Source organism: Triticum aestivum, chromosome 7D, assembly GCF_018294505.1.
Source record: "Triticum aestivum cultivar Chinese Spring chromosome 7D, IWGSC CS RefSeq v2.1, whole genome shotgun sequence".
Lineage (NCBI taxonomy): Eukaryota > Viridiplantae > Streptophyta > Magnoliopsida > Poales > Poaceae > Triticum > Triticum aestivum.
Window position 1 is genome coordinate 476,341,682 of NC_057814.1, and position 21,257 is coordinate 476,362,938.

At 44.6% G+C, this 21,257-nt stretch overlaps 2 protein-coding genes across 2 annotated transcripts; one reads left to right on the plus strand and one right to left on the minus strand.

Moving 5' to 3' along the window:
• Positions 1-336: 336 nt before the first annotated feature.
• LOC123165967 (ABC transporter G family member 42) lies at positions 337-11,728 on the plus strand. Its single transcript, XM_044583729.1, has 21 exons — positions 337-964; positions 2,813-3,267; positions 3,436-3,512; positions 4,100-4,153; positions 5,092-5,182; positions 6,367-6,668; positions 6,797-7,078; positions 7,165-7,481; positions 7,566-7,726; positions 7,810-7,925; positions 8,001-8,157; positions 8,248-8,403; positions 8,485-8,672; positions 8,830-9,177; positions 9,442-9,732; positions 9,818-9,901; positions 10,011-10,144; positions 10,260-10,487; positions 10,569-10,740; positions 10,848-11,102; positions 11,189-11,728. Exons 1-21 carry the CDS (start codon positions 549-551, stop codon positions 11,456-11,458), a joined length of 4,554 nt encoding a protein of 1,517 aa, XP_044439664.1. The 5' UTR covers positions 337-548; the 3' UTR covers positions 11,459-11,728.
• A 324-nt stretch (positions 11,729-12,052) lies between these two features.
• On the minus strand, positions 12,053-20,836 carry LOC123165968 (kinesin-like protein KIN-14M). The gene is made up of 21 exons (XM_044583730.1): positions 20,538-20,836; positions 20,264-20,439; positions 20,079-20,174; positions 18,998-19,223; positions 18,550-18,701; positions 18,376-18,459; positions 18,181-18,258; positions 17,999-18,115; positions 17,887-17,916; positions 16,879-17,583; positions 16,702-16,783; positions 16,528-16,623; positions 16,266-16,445; positions 16,000-16,106; positions 15,712-15,890; positions 15,172-15,336; positions 14,836-15,089; positions 14,598-14,761; positions 13,759-14,309; positions 13,388-13,488; positions 12,053-12,332 (listed from the first exon to the last, which is right to left on the minus strand). Exons 1-21 carry the CDS (start codon positions 20,563-20,565, stop codon positions 12,250-12,252), a joined length of 3,654 nt encoding a protein of 1,217 aa, XP_044439665.1. The 5' UTR covers positions 20,566-20,836; the 3' UTR covers positions 12,053-12,249.
• Between the last annotated feature and the right edge of the window lie 421 nt (positions 20,837-21,257).

The window sequence follows — 21,257 nt, forward strand, 5'->3', positions numbered from 1 at the left end:
GCCGCCACCTACCGCGGCACCGGTTCGCGGGAGCGGGCAACGGGGCCGTTTCACCGTGCGCCGCACCGCCGCTCGGCTCGGCTCAATCCAACACGACGCAACACCCATCCCGCCGCAGTCAACCGTCGACCCCACCCGAGTAGAGGTTCGCCCCCACCAACCCACAAAGACCACCAAATGTGTCACACGGCGACGCACCACCTCGGGCCCGTGCCCGTAGTCGCAAAGCCGGGGAAAAGGCAGCGCGAGGGAGGAATCGCGGGAAATCACCGGCGCCAACCCCACGCGCGACCGCCCGCGTATAAAAGTGCCGCGCACCACCACGGCTGCCATTCATCCCCCCAGCCAGCGCCAGCCCACTCATCTCTTTTCCTGCTCCCGCTCTCATCACCGCGGCCCGGGCCGCCCCGCGCGCATGGCACTCGCCGCACACCACCAACTGCCGCACTAACGACGCGCACGCCACCGCGCAAGCGCAGCTCGCTGACTAGCCAGCTCCGACGTGCTTGTTCCAGTAATCGAAGGTGATCGACCGAGCTTCGGGCGCGATGGAGAAGGTGTGGGACTCGGGGCGGCGGATGAGCCGGAGCATCGGGCGGGGGATGGGGGTGGAGACGTGGGGCGTCGACGAGGCCTTCCTGCACGGCAGCGGCGGCGGGAGCAGGCGCGGGAGCAGGGGCCACGCCGACGACGACGAGGAGGCGCTGCGGTGGGCGGCCATCGAGCGCCTCCCCACCTACAGCCGCATGAGGACGTCCATCCTCCAGGCCGAGGCGGCCGCCGCGGCCGCCGACTCGCCACCAGCCGGGACGGCAGAAGGAGGCAAGCAGCAGCAGCAGTACAAGGAGGTGGACGTGCGGAAGCTGGCCGTGGGCGAGCGGCAGGAGTTCATCGAGCGCGTCTTCCGCGTCGCCGAGGAGGACAACCGGCGCTTCCTCCGAAAGCTCCGCGACCGCATCGACAGGTACGTACTACATTACCTGCTTTGTTCGCCAACAATTAACTACAAACATACGTAATCCACTTGAGCTGCCAGTTTGCAGTTACTCATTTTGTGTTTTGTATTCGTGTGCGACTAACAAAATACGTACAAAGTTGATTACGCATGCGATTTCGCTGGCTTAAAATTTTGGCCGTGGTAGAGCACTACGTGCAGGCGCACGCCATTGCATGTCACGGTTGTTGCATAATCTCAATCATTAGCTCTTTGCTTAATATAAACACTACAAGAACAACAACTCGTTGATCATGCCCACAACAAACATGTTACAAAACACTCGGAAAGGTACCTGTCAACTGCGCAATTGTGTACTCGATCAGGTAAAATCATGCTGCCGATTCCTCTATCAGATATCCCTCCCAAAACGAATACAATCCTCCATTCAGACCTTCTTGCAGAGTTATTCGTTGCATATAATACGTACTTCGAAATTTCAGACTTTAACCCGCCCGGGTGGGGGTAGGCTCCCGACCTTAATGCGGCCTTCCTTGGCTTTAGGAGAGCTCGGTTTTCACACGTGCTGTGCTGTGTCGATTGAAAAGTAAGAGTAATCTGCGGCCTTGGTGTGGTTGAAGCTGTACGCACAAGGAAAGGGATTGATGGCAATGTGGCACTAGACCTGCGGATGCCCGTTCACTTCTTTCCCTATCCCTGTTCGCGATATGTCTCCAGGGACTAATTAGTGGAGCAGATGCATCTGTCCAAATGTCGCTGCAGGTGAACAGATCCAAATCCAAGTACTGACTGAAACCAACTGCAAGGGCTTGCGTAATTTCGTCAGCAGACATGTGCATGACATCAGCACACCAACTGTTCTTTCTTGTTTTTGCTGATTAATCTGTGGAGTTAGTTAATTTTTGACCTCCACACAATTGGTGAGTGCAGTCTCCTCTTGTTATAACCTTTTTTAATTCGAATTGTGGATTAGGATCAACCGTGGTAGTTAGTAGTTGACTCAACAATCTATGGAGTTGTGCACTGGTAGCACTAGCTGCGTACGCTTTGGTTCAACCTTTGCAAATGAAAAATGGTATATGTGTTTTTTCTTTGCGGGAGAAAAAAAATGGTATATGTGTCAGCTCAAGTTTCTTCACATTTTGCTTTCGGGACAACAAATTTGCAATATTTTAGGGGTATAGCCGAGCATCTTTCTACTTTCTTGATACAAAATGATGCACTTTGTGTGAGATTCGAGATGGAAACATTCAGCCTGTCTCTGGTCCCAAAGGTTGCCTAAAGTTAACAGCCAAACCCACACCGCAGCCGGCTTTGCTCCCAACATGAATGAATGATGACATCACTAGGGCCAGTTTTTTTGGGCAATTCTTCGAGAATTGACCCCCTCCTCAGCTTCTCCCAGAATTGCCACTTCATCTTTTTTTATAATTCCTAGCTAGTTAAGATCTAATTAGCTAGGATTTGTAAGAAAATATAGAGTGGCAATCCTGAGAGAAGCTGGGGAGGGGGTCAATTCTCGAAGAATTGTCCAAAAGAACTGGCCCCTAGTAACCTAAGTCATTTCCTTTTCTGGTGTGACAACATAAAAAATAATTGTTGACGATGGAACATGATAAAATAGTTTATTTGTGTCCTCATACCTTACTAATTAGTATTATCAGGGTCCTCGTTGTAACTTCTCTTAACAAAGTACGATCTCAGTTTCGAATTACTTGTCGCAGAAATATATGTATTTAGATGTATTTTTAGTTCGAGATATATTCATTTATATCTATTTTCTGCTTGGGTACGGAGAGGGTATAATTATATAATTAAATCGACAATCCGAACTGAAAATGGCATGCATGCATGCAGGGTGGGCATCGAGCTCCCGACGGTGGAGGTGCGGTTCGAGCGACTGACGGTGCAGGCGCGGTGCCACGTGGGCAGCCGCGCGCTGCCGACGCTGCTCAACTCGGCGCGCAACATCGCGGAGGGCGCGCTGGGGCTGCTCGGCGTGCGGCTGGGCCGGCAGGCGACGCTCACGATCCTCAAGGACGTCTCCGGCGCCGTCCGGCCCTCGAGGATGACGCTGCTGCTGGGCCCGCCGTCGTCGGGGAAGACCACCCTGCTGCTGGCGCTGGCCGGCAAGCTGGACCCGTCGCTGAGGCGCGCCGGCGAGGTGGCCTACAACGGGTTCCCGCTGGAGGAGTTTGTGCCGCAGAAGACGGCGGCGTACATCAGCCAGACGGACGTGCACGTCGGCGAGATGACCGTCAAGGAGACGCTGGACTTCTCGGCCAGGTGCCAGGGCGTCGGCACCAAGTACGGTAAGTACACCAACCCTTCACCTAGCTAGCTAGGTAGGTAGCTGGCTAGCTGTGCATGGATTGCGTGGAGAATTTTAATCCATGGCCTTGCTGGCTTGGCTTTTGGAGGACTAGTGGTGAATGATTGAGGATTTTGAATGATGGGGAGACAAATATATTCTGATGCAGATCTCCTGACCGAGCTGGCGAGGAGGGAGAAGGAGGCCGGCATACGGCCGGAGCCGGAGGTTGACCTTTTTATGAAGGTAAGCTTTCCTAACATCTTGGCATGCAAACTCTTCGCAGTTTGTAGGCTCAACTTAACTACCGGAGAGAATATTCAGTGGAAACCAAGTTACTACCATGCAAATCGGCGAAACCACATAAACTATATTGTGAAGTCTTGAAAAAATCTCAGAAAAAATAGAGCATGTAGAAGAGATGGTTTTGCATGGACATAAATCAACAATGAATAGTGACATTTAACATCCCATGCATATTTCTTTGAGAAATTTTCAAAACTTTCAAACATGATTTCCATTGCAACTTGTTTTTCACCGGAGGATATTCTCTCCAACCACCGAACCCGAAATGTCCCTAAAGCTAGAAATGGAGGCCCATTTTTCTTGGAACGAAATGACACTTGCGTGAGACATGTACGAGCAGTACGATCGGCAGGTACGCCGGCCGACGTGTTCTCGGATGGTTCACAAAAAAGGGAAGTGTCTTATGAAATTGACTTGTTTTAATCACGTGTGACAGTACTACAGTAGCCAGACATGCTTTGGTTCCAAGCTTCATTTACTTTCTCTGTACCGTGCACATCGATGACGCATTCACTGTCTGTCTCCAGGCCACGTCGATGGAAGGAGTCGAGAGCAGCCTCCAGACGGACTACACCCTCAGGGTACGTACGTACGCACGCCTTTCTGAATGTTTCCTCACTGACGTAGTAGTATGAAGTTGCAGTTTTCTTGGTCTTGCTTTTTTGCCTGGCTGAAATTAGCACCGTGGCGAGGTTGGCGAGATGCTACAGCGACCACACGTTGACAGATTTGCACGGATCCAGAAAATGTTCCCCCTTTCTTGATCATGGCCATGGCCAGTTGTGTAGTGTACTCAAGCAAGGAACAATCCCAATCAATCATGGCCAGCACGGCACAACGCAGAGGTGGTGGTAGTGTAGTAGGCACGGTGGCGGCACACGGTCCGCGCGAACCAAGAGCACCAACCAAGCCGCTGCCACCTCCACTGGCTGACACGCACGCCGTCGTCGCAGCGAGGAGTAGTAGTTGAGGCTGAGCCAGCCAGAAGGATAAGCACTGCGCTCGAGTGGTGGCAGCGGGAGTCGGCAGCAGCAAGTAGGCAGTGGGTCGGCTCGCAGTTCGCTCGCCCCTTCTCCCTCTTTTGACTTGCCTGGAAAGCGCCGCTCCGATTTTCCACCGCCGGGTGGGGCCTCGCTGTGCCTGGCTTTGGGGACGGGGGGTTGGTGGATGGATGCACGCTCCGCCTCACCCTGATGATGATGATGGTGCCAATGGCGGGCGTCACCGGATCGGCGCAGGTGCAGGCGAATCGCACCCGCGGCCGGCAGCGAGATGCCCGTGACCTGTTTGCTGTTATGCCCGGCCAGAGCGGCTGCCTTTTCTTTGTCCCGCATCCGCATCGCGGGTAACGGTTCCTTTCGGGCCATCAACCCCCGGTTTGACCCCGGGTTAACGACGAGTGGCCTCAACGAAATGGAAATCTCGCCGTGCTTAACTTGACCGCGACGGACGTGGACGTGGACGTGATGATGAATTGTTTGTTTTTGACTGAGTTTGCGCCTTTTTTCAATCGGAGCAGATACTGGGGCTGGACATATGCGCGGACACCATCGTCGGCGACCAGATGCAGAGGGGCATATCCGGCGGCCAGAAGAAGCGCGTCACCACCGGTAATCTCCTCCTCATCATCATCACCCTGTCATGCTTATCTCATCATTATGTCATATATATATATTATTACAAGGTCTTCTAAATTTGCCGAACATGTTGGCCTTTCTAGAAGGCTACTGCGATGAGGTTCAGGTGTCTGTGCATACATACGGTTGCTGTGTCACATCCTGTGGTTCCTACGGATGAAGGGTGTGTGTGTGCCATTGGGATGTGCTTCAGGTCCACACATTAGGGGCCTGAGCGTTTGGTTGGGAGTTTGGGAGGGGACGCAGCCATTAGCGTGCTGCCATTGCACAGTTGTTGGATGGTCGTTGCCACTCTTTCGGCGTTTCCTCTTCAAGCGTACGGGCGAACGCTACGATCCAACCTCTGGAGCAACTAATCGCGATGCTGACATCCTAGAGCTTCTTGCTCTCTTTTGGCCTTTAGCGGCAGCCTATGCCGTAGAAAATTACCGTGTCATAACAAACTACAGAGTTACTGGAGTCAGTGACAATTTATAAAACTACTAAAAGTAATGGACCTGCAGAAGTGCAGGGGATAAATATATGGCTGAAAACTGTTGATGGGGATATCGTCGCATTACAGACGGGTTGCAATTTGCATGTATTGCTACTTGCTAACTGATACTCCCTCCGTCCCAAAATAAGCGTCTCAACTTTGTACTAACTTTAGTACAAAGTTGTACTAAGCTTGAGACAGTTATTTTGGGACGGAGGGAGTACATTCCTGCATCAGCGTTCTCTTCAACTTGTTCTGCTTTGCTAAAAGCAAGACCAATCCATTATACATTGTTTTCACATTGCATACTGTATTTCTTCTTCATGAAAGGGCAGTGCTTCCGCTGAGTTTTTGAGAAAATAAAGTACATTCCATATAATTGAAGCCGAGCCGAACGTGCAATCCGGAAAGCAGCTGGTTTTTTAGCTTAGAAATGTGTACCAATGCTAAAGCAACAAGTTCAAACCATTTCATGGGCATTTTGTGCTGAGGGGTCAATGGTTGGTGTCAGCATGATATTGCTTGTTACCAAACCGTATTGATTTCTTCTTAATTGAAAAGACAGAGCTCCTGCCAGGTTCGTAATGATTATAATAATAATGTAAATTGATGAATCCGAGGAATTTTCAGAACATCACCAGGATGCATGTCTTTGAAATGATTTGGTTCATTTGGATTGCAGGAGAGATGATTGTCGGTCCGACAAAGGTGCTATTCATGGATGAGATATCGACTGGGCTGGACAGCTCCACCACTTTCCAGATTGTCAAATGTCTGCAGCAGATTGTGCATTTGGGCGAGGCCACCATCCTCATGTCCCTCCTCCAGCCAGCCCCTGAGACCTTTGAACTCTTCGATGACATCATCCTCCTGTCAGAAGGCCAGATTGTTTATCAGGGACCCCGCGATTTTGTCCTTGAATTCTTTGAGTCCTGTGGCTTTCGCTGCCCAGAGCGCAAGGGTACTGCAGACTTTCTTCAAGAGGTAACATCAAGAAGTAGCCTAGTTATCAGTTACCATGTTCCTGAACGTTCCATGTTAATTTTTATTTTTTAAGGAATGAAAGCTCCATGTTATGATATAAATGAAAGCCTTGTATCTAATTTTCTCAGGTGACATCAAAGAAGGATCAGGAGCAGTACTGGGCTGATAAGCAGAGGCCATACCGATATATTTCAGTCTCAGAATTTGCGCAGACGTTTAAACGGTTTCATGTTGGTCTAGAACTCGAGAACCATCTCTCGGTGCCATTTGACAAGAGCCGCAGCCATCAGGCTGCCCTGGTCTTCTCCAAGCACTCGGTGTCAACTCGAGAGCTCCTAAAGGCATCCTTTGACAAGGAGTGGCTCCTCATAAAGCGCAATTCATTTGTATACATCTTCAAGACCATACAGGTGGGCATAATTTTCCTGTCCATATCACCACTTCTTAAAATCCACAATGCGAAGAACCTGACATTATTTCTCGGTGAACTCCGAAGCTCATTATTGTAGCCCTTATCGCGTCAACAGTATTTCTAAGGACCCAGATGCACACAAGGAATCTGGATGATGGTTTTGTCTACGTGGGAGCACTGCTTTTTACTCTGATTGTGAACATGTTCAATGGTTTTGCCGAGCTCCCTTTGACCATCACAAGGTTGCCGGTGTTCTTCAAGCACCGGGACCTCCTCTTCTACCCTGCTTGGATATTCACACTACCGAATGTCGTTCTCCGAATCCCATTTTCAATTATCGAATCCATAGTCTGGGTGGTTGTCACATACTACACTATGGGATTTGCCCCAGAAGCTGACAGGTACATATGGAGTAGTCTACATGTTGTTACGTGAATCAGGAACAATCACTTTTGTGACTGCTAAATTGCCATCTTTGTGTGCAGATTCTTCAAGCAGTTGCTGCTCGTGTTCTTGATCCAGCAGATGGCCGGTGGGCTTTTCAGAGCAATTGCTGGTCTGTGTAGATCCATGATCATTGCTCAAACTGGAGGAGCCCTGTTCCTTCTCATCTTCTTTGTCCTTGGAGGCTTTCTTCTGCCAAAAGGTCGTTTACTTATCTTGTTCATTTTCACATCACATTGCTTCTGCTGCTTTGCTGACTAGTCCTTCGCTCTCCATTGTTAACAGACTTCATCCCAAAATGGTGGATCTGGGGCTATTGGATTTCACCGCTGGTGTATGGATATAATGCTCTAGCAGTGAATGAATTCTATTCTCCTCGGTGGATGGACAAGTTTGTAATGGTTAGCTCACTGCAGCACTGATCTTTCACTGATTGATGTGTATGCTTTTATAACAAGCTGTGTTCATGTTGATAGGACAAGAATGGTGTTCCTAAAAGACTAGGTATGGCTATGCTAGAAGGCGCCAACATTTTTACTGACAAAAACTGGTTCTGGATTGGAGCAGCAGGGCTGTTAGGTTTCACAATCTTCTTCAATGTGCTCTTTACTTTGTGCCTCACGTATCTGAATCGTAAGTATTGGAAAATTAATCTTACTGCCTTCCGAATTCTGATAATAAATTTTGGATCAGTATGTAACCCACTTACTCTTTACTCGTTAGCCTTGGGCAAACCACAAGCTGTTATATCTGAAGAAACTGCAAAGGAAGCAGAAGACAATGGGCTTCCGAGAGAGACAGTAAGCAATGGCAGCACAAGAAGAAATGGCAGCACAAGAAGAAATGGCAGCATGAAATCGAAGGATGGGTCCAATAACAGTAAGCTATTCTGACTGAATTCATATGTAAATAGGACAGAATAAGTAAAAGTTTCTAAACTGAAAGCTAAAATTATTTCAGATGAAATGAGAGAGATGAGACTGAGTGCTCGTTTGAGCAATAGTTCATCAAATGGAATTTCTAATGGGATTTCACGAGTCATGTCCGTTGGCAGCAATGAAGCTGCTCCAAGAAGAGGAATGGTTCTTCCGTTCTCCCCTCTATCTATGTGTTTTGATGATGTGAACTACTATGTCGACATGCCTGCAGTGAGTTCACTATGCACAATTTTCTCATCATTGTTTTCCTCGAACAAGCATCAAAATGAGTCTTTGTGACTTTTTTGCACAACATTTTGTCATGTTCTTATCATACCTTCCTCAATTAAAAATCTGGAAAATTTATGAGGTCTTCCTATCTATGTAGGAAATGAAACAGCAAGGAGTGACTGATGATAGGCTCCAATTGTTACGTGATGTTACTGGATCATTTAGACCTGGAGTGCTAACAGCACTCATGGGAGTCAGTGGAGCTGGAAAGACAACTCTTATGGATGTTTTAGCTGGAAGAAAGACTGGTGGTTACATTGAAGGAGATATCAAAATTTCTGGTTATCCGAAGAACCAAGCAACATTTGCAAGGATTTCTGGCTATTGTGAACAAAATGATATCCATTCACCTCAGGTCACGATCAGGGAATCTCTGATATACTCCGCCTTCCTGCGTCTTCCTGAAAAGATCGGAGATCAAGATATCACTGATGAAATCAAGATTGTAAGTCATGTCTTTTTGCCTTTCGGAATACTATATCTTTAGTTGCTTACTAACTTATATTGGAATATCATATCATTTTGCTACTTTGACGAGGTGAATTAAGCATTTTCACTCGCTTTTTACAATTAGTGTATACCTCTTGGATCTTGGTACAAGTTAATTGGATGTTTGAGATTTGATAAGTATGTCAAGAAATGTTCATATAACTTGGAATTGTTTGTTTGCTTTATCAAGCTCTTATCTGACATGTTTCAATGGTTTCAGCAATTTGTTGATGAAGTTATGGAGTTAGTGGAGCTCGACAATCTGAAGGATGCTTTAGTTGGACTGCCAGGAATTTCAGGTCTTTCAACAGAGCAAAGAAAGAGGTTAACAATAGCTGTGGAGCTTGTCGCAAATCCATCGATCATCTTCATGGATGAACCGACATCAGGTCTTGATGCAAGAGCAGCAGCAATTGTCATGAGAACTGTGAGGAATACCGTTGACACTGGACGGACAGTGGTTTGCACAATCCACCAGCCAAGCATTGACATCTTTGAAGCTTTTGATGAGGTGACTACTGAACATAGACAAATCATGTTAAGTGTTAGTTCAACCTTTTCAGCAACTAAATGATAACTCGAGTTCTTTCCTACAGTTGCTATTACTGAAAAGAGGAGGCCAGGTGATATACTCTGGGAAACTGGGTCGCAACTCACAGAAAATGATTGAATACTTCCAGGTGCAGATAGTTTTACATGATGACGGTTTCATTTTCAGTGGGAGATATCATTTAAATAACTATTACTATAAATATTTTTTATGTCTAATCTTATGTTCAATGCTACCAGGCGATTCCTGGAGTGCCTAAAATCAAAGATAAGTACAACCCTGCAACGTGGATGCTTGAGGTCAGTTCAGTTGCTGCAGAAGTACGCCTGAGTATGGATTTTGCTGACTACTACAAGACTTCAGATCTGTACAAGTAAGAAAAACATGTTTTTCATCACATGGACCTCTAATGTTTTACTCAAAGTGTATAATCACGGCACAACTTTAAGTAACAAAATTCTCATGCAATACACTGTCTGTATTTCCAGGCAAAACAAGGTATTGGTGAGCCAGCTAAGTCAACCAGAACCAGGAACATCAGATCTATATTTTCCTACAGAATACTCTCAATCCATTATAGGGCAGTTCAAAGCCTGCCTCTGGAAGCATTGGCTGACCTATTGGCGCAGCCCAGATTACAACCTTGTCAGATTTTCCTTCACTTTGTTCACAGCCTTGCTGCTGGGCTCCATCTTTTGGAAGATTGGCACCAATATGTAATTACTGTACTTATCTTTATCTTTGACTCCTTAATCCTAATGTACCAGCATCTGAATTTTTGGTGCCTTGTGATGCAGGGGAGATGCCAATACTCTTAGAATGGTCATTGGAGCAATGTACACAGCAGTGATGTTTGTTGGCATCAACAACTGTGCAACCGTTCAACCAATTGTTTCAATCGAGAGAACAGTTTTCTACCGAGAGAGGGCTGCTGGGATGTACTCTGCACTGCCATATGCCATTGCTCAGGTAAGAATAGAGTAAAATAAAAGAGCTATAACTAAACAGTGGTAGATAAAGTATTAAGGTTGTCATTGGCTTCTTTGGGTATCTCAAGCCTTTGTGTGTTGCTTCAGGTTGTCATGGAGATACCCTATGTCTTCGTCCAAACCTCGTATTACACCCTCATCGTATACGCCATGATGAGCTTCCAGTGGACAGCTGCCAAGTTCTTCTGGTTCTTCTTCGTCTCCTACTTTTCCTTCCTCTACTTCACCTACTACGGCATGATGACTGTATCAATCTCACCAAACCATGAGGTTGCAGGCATCTTCGCCGCAGCTTTCTATTCCCTATTCAACCTTTTCTCTGGCTTCTTCATCCCAAGACCGGTGAGTTGTGTTCCTACATCAGATGATTGTTGCAGTTCTTGCTTTTTCGTAATATCAATTACTTATTCTGTTCTTGCTTTGTCCAGAAAATCCCCAAGTGGTGGATCTGGTACTACTGGATTTGCCCGTTGGCATGGACAGTGTATGGGCTCATAGTGACACAATACGGAGACATGGAAGACATCATCACCGTCCCAGGCCAACCTAACCAGACAATCAGCTACTACATAACTCATCATTTTGGATACCACAGGAGCTTCATGGCGGTCGTTGCACCGGTGCTTGTGCTCTTTGCAGTGTTCTTCGCTTTCATGTATGCTCTCTGCCTCAAGAAGTTGAACTTCCAAACACGGTAGGAGCAGAAGGCCAACGGACAAGATCTCGCAGGCAATATGGTCGATTTTTCTTGAACCAACTCTTCTTTTGTCCTTCCATTTTTGGGTCTATTTATGAAGTGCCAGTGTAAATACAGGTGTAGTTTTTTGTATTCCTTACATAGTCAAATGCGATGAGGGTGCACCAGCCTTTCAGGCTTGGAAGTGCATTGAATTGCGAATTTGCAAGACTGTGCGATGAGCAGAATTTGTTCATGGCCTATAAATACATTGGAGTTTTTACTTTCACAAGTTCACAACCAATTTTGTCGAGCAGTAAAGATAGCAGCCTTAGGTCTTTATGAATGGTGAATAATTTCTTCATTTTTCTGTTACCTACAAGTTTAAATTTTGAGCTCATGAGGTCGGATTTCGAATAGATTACATAATAGGCATTTTCCGGTGATGTTAAGGGGCATGCTGTAGTGGTGAAATATAAGAATGCTCAACATCCTGACGTACATAACTAAAACATCCAATTTTCAGAGAAGTACTGTACAATTTCTTATTTTCAATTGCTCGTTATCCTTGGAACAGAAGATGCTATCTTTCATTAAAAAAAGGGGGGGAAGAAGCTAAAACAACAAGAATGACAACCTTTCTTCTATTTAACACTCAACAATGTTTTGTCGAAGCAGTGTCGTATGTACAGTGTCATTTACATTCTCGCTTAAACAAAGGGCAGCATCACTAAGCAGCCATAAAAAAAATACTTTCTGAATTTTCTGTACATAAAGGAACAAGAACATTGAAAGAAGTTCATCGACTTTGAGCTAATTCCATCGCTTCGGAGTATTCGAGGTTCTTGGTGAGGATGTTGCTTGTGTAATTGTGCTTCTTCGTGTGCTTGCTGATGCTGTAACAAAATAGTGGGTAAACACTTCAGAGTACTGTATGTGTGCCTGGACCTAGTGAAGTTTATGTCTGCTGTATTATATCAAATGTACTATAATTTAAGCTCAGTTAATTTAAATTGTACCCAATATTTGGTCGCTATGCTTAGTTCACGAATGGGTAAATACTGCACAAGAGTAACTGGGGACGGCGCGGATCGAAGCAGATATATGATACTCCATAGGTGCAGGAGGAGACCTTTATATGAACAGATATGATGCATATGTTTTATAGAGCTCACTTGGGTGGCGCCGTAAGACTCAAATTATCTTCCCAATCTCCCAGCCAAACTAACAGAGCTAAATCTGCTGCAGTTCATGAGCCACAGTAACCGAGTGCTATAGTCCATGAGCTATAATAACTTGAAGTGGACCCACACTCATGACATGCTCCCTGTGGCTTGGTAAATTATCTTATCATGTTGTCTCGTGAGTACTGGTCTAATTATTTCGAGTACTAATCTGCACTTGTTTTCGCGATCAATGGAACATTCTGAAAAATAATACTAGTGTACTTATCTTTAGATAATAGTACTAGTGTAGCACTAGGTGCTCATTACTACCAAATTAGATGGCTCTGGTTACCAGGGTAGTAACTGGTCAAGCACTGGCGTAAGCCAAGGTCAAGGAACCCCATGACTTCCCAAGAAATGGAATGGTTTAGCTGATTTATGGGCAAACATTACCAGTATAGTAGTAGGAGTATCTTTATTTTGTTCTCGTATTTATGGAGTTATAATGACAGAATGTTTCCTTACAAGAAATGGAAGAGAGGTCCAACCATAAAAGTGTGTTTCCATTAGAAAGATTCAAGTGACACTTATCTAGAAGCATTATAAGGACACTGCAATAATATTTCTGTACTTTATTTACTTAGATATTTAGATCCTAAGCCATCGAACAGCTGATTTAATTGCACCCCAAAGCAATAATATTTTTCCCCCGCGAAAAAAAGAGAGCAGTAAACCATATCTGCTATGGGTGGCGCACAATTTCGATGACATACAAGTGAGCTTACCTGAAGATCTAGGAGTAGAATCTCTTGATTTGGGCCACACACTAGAAGATGGAGCTGTTTTTGGTGTTGTTGCCTTTTGTACTCGAGTGGTCACCTTAGGTCTGCATGAGGAATAATGAATTCTTACAAATAAAAATAGGTAGGACAAGAGGTAAAGATATAGAGATATTCATATAACATTTTGACATCATAGCGCCTACTCACCTACTCCAGTCACATGGGTTGCTTTTACTTAAATTAATTAATAGTGCATTTTACATGGTAGAGGATACTAAAGGGAATTCCTCCCCTCCTATGAACAGAAAGATGGTACTAAAGGGAAAATTGAACCATGAGTTCATGATTCTACCAAGACAACCAGAAGTACTTACAGTCGATCTTTTGGTGTGTTGGGTGCATTTTCTTGTTCTTTCCATGCGCTAGCTATTTTTTCCTGCTCCGGGAAGAGAGCAAAGTCAACCATGCTACTTATCGAGCCGTCGGTTTCTGTACCCATGGATATGCCACTATCTGATATATCGCTTAACCTCCCCTCTGAATCGGCGTAACCAAAGCTGGCAAGCTCAGGATCAGCTGAATTCGAACCCATCTCATCTTCAGGGAGCTTGGAAAGTACCATAATCTCCCTCTGCTGCTGGATATCATCAACCGACTGCATAGAGCTAGTTTCAGAATGCCTGTCACTGATCTCAGAGAAGTTATCAGCATCGGAGCCTGCCCTACTGATAAGGCCCATCGCCTTTCCACCAGATGCCGTTCTTCGATGTTGTATTTTGCTTCCCAGGGAGGATATGCCTGGGGAGGAGGACGAATGTTTCAGCAAGGAATCAACCCGTTTGCCCGTCTTTACCCTTGGACTGTGAGTCTGTAGCTGGTTGATTTCCTCATCCTTCTTTGCAATTTTATCTTTGAGCAGTGAGAGCTGCAGGGTGAAAAAAGAATATTAGAGTAATCAAATGATACATGGAACTATCTTGTGGTAAACTGTTAATGATTGTATTTTTTTTCAAACAAGAAAAACAACTGTAGTTGCATCTCATGTCAGAGGCAAGTGTCCACACCATCTACTATGTTTTGCAGGTGCATAGACCATATGAAGGTTAATAGAATAGTACTCCTATATGTGATCAAGAGAAGTTGGTTATACATTTCCATTGTCATTGTGTCAACAATAAATTAGTTAACAAAAAGGAAGACGGAAATTCTTCACCTGTTCCTTAAATTCTCTTATATGTTTGCCCTCTTTATTTGCCTTTGCAGCACCTAGTTCCACTCCCGAAACCCTTTCAGCAAACCTCAAAGTACTTAAACTCTCTGCATAAGATGACACATCTGGATTGATCTGCACAAACATGAGGGTCTTTGCATGGCCACCTACAAATGAATATTTTTAAGTTAATATATACATGCAAAACAATGTTATATAGCTGATGAGGAAAGGTAGGCACCCAAAGAACTCTGCAGGACTTGTGTAAGTTTGCTGTTCCGGTATGGTACATGAGAAGTCTTCTGTGATAAAGAAAATATAACATCTCCAAGAGCAGACAGAGATTTATTGATATGTTGTGCTTCTTTGAGTCTATCGCCTGTAACAGCAGAACGGTCCACCCTTTCACTTCCAGCAAGATCAACAAGATGGAGGGCCCCGCGCAAAGTAGCTCCAGTTTTCAAATCTACACCTTGAACGTGTACAGTGACAACACTGAAAAATACTCCAAATGAGCCTGATTTTCAACAGAATCAGAAGGAAACCTCTACTGGAATTATGGAACAGCAAGATTAACCTGTGAGATCTGCTGCTTCGCTCGTTCAGTGCTGTAGCACCCACAGATCGGTTCCCAAGTCCTGTTCTCATTAACTCAATAACATCGGTCGTTGAGTTGACGGGATGCAATGTTGCATCAGGAACAGCAAGCCCATTGGGAAGGCTGGAATTCAAAATCCCTAGAGTGTGCGAGTTAAAGGAAACAAGAGTCTGTTCTTTACATACTTGCATTTGTAACCTTCCAGAGGTTTAAGGGAGTGTGTTATGACAAGATGAACAGATAAGTGGTATTCAATTAAGGACGGTAAAGGGATTTTCAACCAAGTTCCAAGTTTCTACACGTTCATTTGAAGCGAATCAACTGATTAGTCGAGTTTAGAACTAGACCTTAGGTTAAGTACTTCAGTTGCATTAATCCTTCTTTTTAATCTAGATACACTAACAATGGATTTGTTAACTAAATCAACACATCATAGTTGATGTATGCTGACCACATCAAAGCAGATCAATATGCATAACAAACATAGGTGACAATACAATGAAAGCGACAAAAGGATATTTCTTCTCTGAACCATTGCTTCCCAAGAGATCATGGATTTGTTCGTTGTATATTTCAATCATTTGAACACTAACTTCATAATTGAATGTATCTCCTCGATTGCGTGATATAAGGAACAGGTCGTTCAGAGCTCTAAAATTGACACCCAATTCCTCCTCAGTAGCAGCTTCAGGTCCAGTCTGAGATATTCATTAAAAAAGGCACAATAAACACATTGTATCTGTCAATAAATAATGGTTATAATTCTCAAAAAAGAATTTGAAGACTGTTATATTGAGATCTTCATACCATTGTGTAGGTTTTTCCTGATCCAGTTTGTCCATACGCAAAAATGCAAACATTATAGCCATCAAGGACTGATCTAACTAGTGGTTGAATGTCCTTGAATACCTCATCTAGAAAAAAACATAATTTTTAAAAAACAAACCACATCATATACTACTCCCTCCGTAAAGAAATATAAGAGCGTTTAGATCACTAAAGTAGTGATCCAAACGCTCTTATATTTCTTTACAGAGGGAGTACCACTGAATAGGCCACATATTCATCAGTACCTTGAGAAGTAGTGGGGCCAAGAACTTTGTTAAATTTAAACAACTTATTCCCCTCTTTTCCAATTTTTGCAGGGTTTGCTAAAATGAGTTCACCGTTATCACCAGTAATTTCAGTTGTACTAGACTTATGATCCTCGTTACAAAGAAAAGGTCTTATCCGGCAAAAGACTCTGATATTTCCTGATAAAAAAGTAGAACTCTTAGAAAGTTGACACAGTTAATAATATCAGCATGTGTAAATTGACGTTGCTTGCATAGCCACCTTTTAGCTCCTGAACCTCGTTGAACAATTTTCTGTTTTCTTCAAGAGTAGCATGATACTTCTCTGAAGCATTCGCTAATACTTTAAGGCTTTGCCCTGCAGAATCAAATAAGCTTTAAGTCATAAAGTGCCAACAACAAGAAGTCAATTAATTACTCACTCATTTGTTCATACCAAGGCCACTAAGTTCTTCAGACCATCTCTTCTGGCAGTTTTGGATTTCATGCCTAATGGAAACAGAAGACAACCTCAAATCCTGATAGGGGAGAAGTTTTAACTTAAATTGATGACTTCACCAATTCATAAAAAGAAATGCAGAAGAAATATAAAATTTATGTAACCAAACTATACCTGAATATTCTGCATTTGTACACCTACAAATTGGTTCAGCATGATTTCCTTTCGCTCCCAGGTTTTGATTCTTGATTCCAACAATTCTTCAAGATGTCTTCCTCTCTTAGTAGAATCTTCTAGCTTTAGCTCCACTTCTTTTATCCTTTGTTCAAAATCCCTGTTTTCCTGCAGAGCCGTAGTCTTCAAATCTTGAATATATGTCTCATGTGATCTTCTTGCCGTGGCAAGCTCTTGCCTGAGTTGTGATATTATGTTGCCGCTGTTCTCTTTATCCTTTAGAAGATTAAGTACATCCTCGTTCTTAGTTTCCAACAGGCTGTGGCTCTTTTCACATGATGATTTCATAGCTTCTAATTCTAACTTCAATTTCATAATTGTAACTTTATAGTTTTCTTTCTCCTTCATCAAACTGATGAGTTCATCTTTATACATAATTGGCTTAGCTATATGTTCATCTGCTGATTGATTTCTATCTCCATCCTTGCCTTTCTTCAAGCTAACCGTGTCTTCCTTCTCTTTCATTAATCTAGCCATTTCTTCCTTCTCTTTCATCAATCTAATTATGTCTTCCTTGTCATTCAAAAATCTAGCCATATCTTCCTTATCCTTTGTCATTCTAGTTACACTTTCCTTGTCCTTCGTCAGCTTTGTCAGATCTTCCTCAAGTAATTGCTTTTTCTCTTCAAATTTGTCTTTCTCCATCTGCAGAATAAGTTGAATTATTTTTTGTAAGCGTTCATTTTGTTCTTTTTATTAGCAGTAATAAGTCTATTATCCTTGGTATGGATAAACTCAAACTCTTGGTATTTCATCCTTCTTAATGCAAAGACAGGCAAAGCTTCTGTGTGCAAAGTGTTTCTCTTGTAAAGATTGAAAGAGCAGATGTAGAACTGACATCACGTGAAAGATTTGAGGGGAGAACGCAGAGGAATTTAATAATTTGAATAAAATATAGGAAAATGATGGTAATATGAAGATGTCACCAATGCTATATGAGAAACAAACCTTCATCTGGTGCACAGGCTCTGCAGCAACCTGGAAAACAATTACGGAAAACAAATAAGGAAGGAGACCAACCATTTACGTTTATATTGAGATCATCATCACCGAAACTTACATGTGCTTTTCCATTTGTTGCATTTGAGCTTACATGTATTTTCCCACTGGCTAGTGCCTCTAAAACTCTTATCCTTGATTTGTATTTCTCTTCACGTGCTTTCATAAGGTTATTTTGCTGCATAGAGGTAAAATTTACAACAAGAACAATCTGAAAAATAAGTGTGAATAAGTACTCCTTACATTTCTTATGTGCTCTGCCTGCGTAGAAATTCGTCGTTCAACCTCCAATACGATCTTTCTCAACAAGAAAGCGAGATGCTGTGCAAAGAACACTATCGTCATATTCAAGAGGATAAAAAGAGTCTGCAGCAAAATGTGGTGTAGTTTCAATGTATGAAAGGAATAAACTAACTGCATTGCTTTTGAGTAGCCTACATAAGGAATTTCACCATTCTTCCTCTCAATAATCTCATCGAGGATGCCATTCACAACACTCAGAAGTGACTGGGTAGGGGCATTCTGCAACAATAATTTTGTGATGCAGAGAATCAAAATCAAATCTGATGTCAAAATAATTCAAACAGGTATATTTTAGTACACAGTACTTACATCCAAGCTGGTGGATTTCATCATATCTGAAATTTTAGAACTAGGCAGATCAGAATAACCTCCTTGCCTCAGTTGGAAGACTTCATGAAAATTGCGTCCAGCATGCCGCGATGTAGAAGATAGTTCAGGCCGTGATATAACAGATGATGGTTCTACAGAAGAGAAAAAAACAAAGATGTTTTAGCTGATGATGGAACCTGTTTCATATAGAAACAGCTCTAGCTGAAATGGTCAATAATGTATAAATGTACTTGCACGCAATTCAGTAGTACACTTGGTCTATTAAAATTATAATTTCTTTTTCCCCGCAATTTTTTTTTATAATTTCTTCTATGTTTTCAATCCTCAGGAATAATGTAAAGCAGCACCCTCGGTATACCCTCACTAGATAACTCCTATAGTTGATCCCCTACCCCCCAAATCTTTGAACACATAAATAGGATCTCACCTGACATGGCTGGACTTCTGGAGGCCTTTTGTAGCGTTGTTTCCATTTGTTTGCCATCTTCTCTTGCTTCAGAATTTTGTGTGACCTGGCCATTCTCCCTTCCGGGAAATCCCATGGTGTGCATCCTCCCATTTTGTGGAAGGCCACAGGTCCAGCCTTCCCCAGCATGGGAGACAAACTGATCCCTTAGTGCAAGAAGACAGGCAACCACAGCTGACATCGGGCCCTAATTAGTGCCAATAATGTCGTAATAAAACCCAATGAGACGTGGAAGATAAAGCTCTGTATTGCAGAAAACAGCTGGAACTGCAAACATGCTCCTTGGCAGCATTGCAAAACTGCCAACTATTGTGAAAACACATGCATAGTACTACTGCAATACATGATATCACATTAAAGAATTGTTGAACTCCAATAATTTATTAACTTCAATATTCTGGCAGATTAAGCCTGTATCCTGTTCAATGATAATGAGGAATTCTCCATAATTTTACCATTTGTAGATCAGACTAGCCAACGCAAACGGTATGTGTTGTAGTCCAGATTCCAGAACCCATGTACAGCTATGGTGACAGCAATTAACCATTGTTTACTTCAGAAAACAATTTACCACCGTCGCGGTAAAAAAGAAGAAGCAATTTACCGTTATTTTAGAACGAAACTGAACTGAAACTGAGCAGCTGTGAAAAACGGAATGCACCACACTACTGTCCGATCAGATATTCAGATATCCTATGAGTTCGATAACTGGAAGTATTATTTGTTCAACTGTTGGAGAGTTGGCGGCCATCCACAACCACACACGACATCCACTACCGGTTAGATTCGTTGAGGACAGACTGACAGAGATTAATGCGTCGCTTGCCCACACAACAAACCGTTCAATGACAACCGGCAACACACAACCTAGAGCGAAAACGAGCTCCTAACTTCTTCGACGCGAAGCTCTAGCTACCTCACAGCAATCACATCACCACAGTTGATGACGGGTCAACGGGTAATCCAAATACGAGCGCTGATGATGATCACTGTCACACACACCAATTGCTGAATGAATAACGCAATCAAGCAACACGCGTACCGTCTGGAGGTCCGAGGGCGCGAAGCTGGGGAGGCCCATCCGCTCCACGGCCGCGAGGAACCGCCCGACATCGCGCTCCGCCGCCGCCGGTCCGCCCTGCGACACGCAGTACTAACGGTGATCACGACTAGACAAAACAGACTGTACGTAGCGGGAGAGAAGCGGGTGGGCGGGTGGCGGCGTACCTCGTCGCGCGGGGAAGAGGGGCGGCCGAGCTTGTCGAGCGCGGCGCGGAGCAGCGCGCCGTCCGCGAGCGCGGCCCGGAGCTCGTCGTCCGAGGCGCGCGGCGGCGGGAGCGGCAGCGCCGACTCCCGGAGCAGCGCGCGCAGCCACGCGACGGCCTCCGATCGCCGCCGCTCCTCTGCGAGAACAGGAAAGAAAATGGTGGAACGAGTCAATAACCATCATCGGGGTGGGGGCGGCCATAGTTTGAATGAAGCTCGGGAGGGTTTTACGTACGGGATTCGGCGGCGGTGGCGGCGGACATGGAAACCGAGTGCGGCCGCCGGACGGGGGGGTCGGGGGATTGGAATTGGAGTCGAGAGCCGTTTGACCAGAAGATGGAGGGAAGGGGGCAGGGCGCGCCGGGGAGAAGAGAGGCGTGGGCGAATACGTGGGCGACGTGCGGGGGCGATCGATGTGCTTGTGCTTGTGCTCGTGCTGCGCTGTCCGCTGCGCGCTAGATTTATGGGTGATTTTGGTTCCCGTCGTGGATTGGGATTCTCCTCACTGAACTTGGCCAGGGAAGGTACAAGGTCAGATCAGCAAGACTGTTTTCTTACGCGGGAGGGGAGGGGAAGGGGAAGGGAAAGGCAGGTGGAGGTGGCCTAACCTCACTGTTATCACAGGCTTTTCCAACAAGGCACTAGTCAAAATCACATTTCTATTATACGATTCGACAACCTTGAAAACCCAATGATTCTACGATTTTTATTAGTACCATTCTGATAGTTAATATTCTACGATTCAAAATCACTAGTAGGAATGATCATTGCAGACGGTTTCCGCACATGGGCCACCGGTGGTTCCATGTTCCGCCTCAAAGCGTGTGTCGCTCATATTCATGGCCGACGCAAGTGGCTCCTGAAACTGTCTGCGATGCTCGCACGGTGCACGGGAAGCCGCCTCCAAAGCTTTTGGCAGTGCATGCGGTTTGTCCATGGTAACCGCCTGCATTGG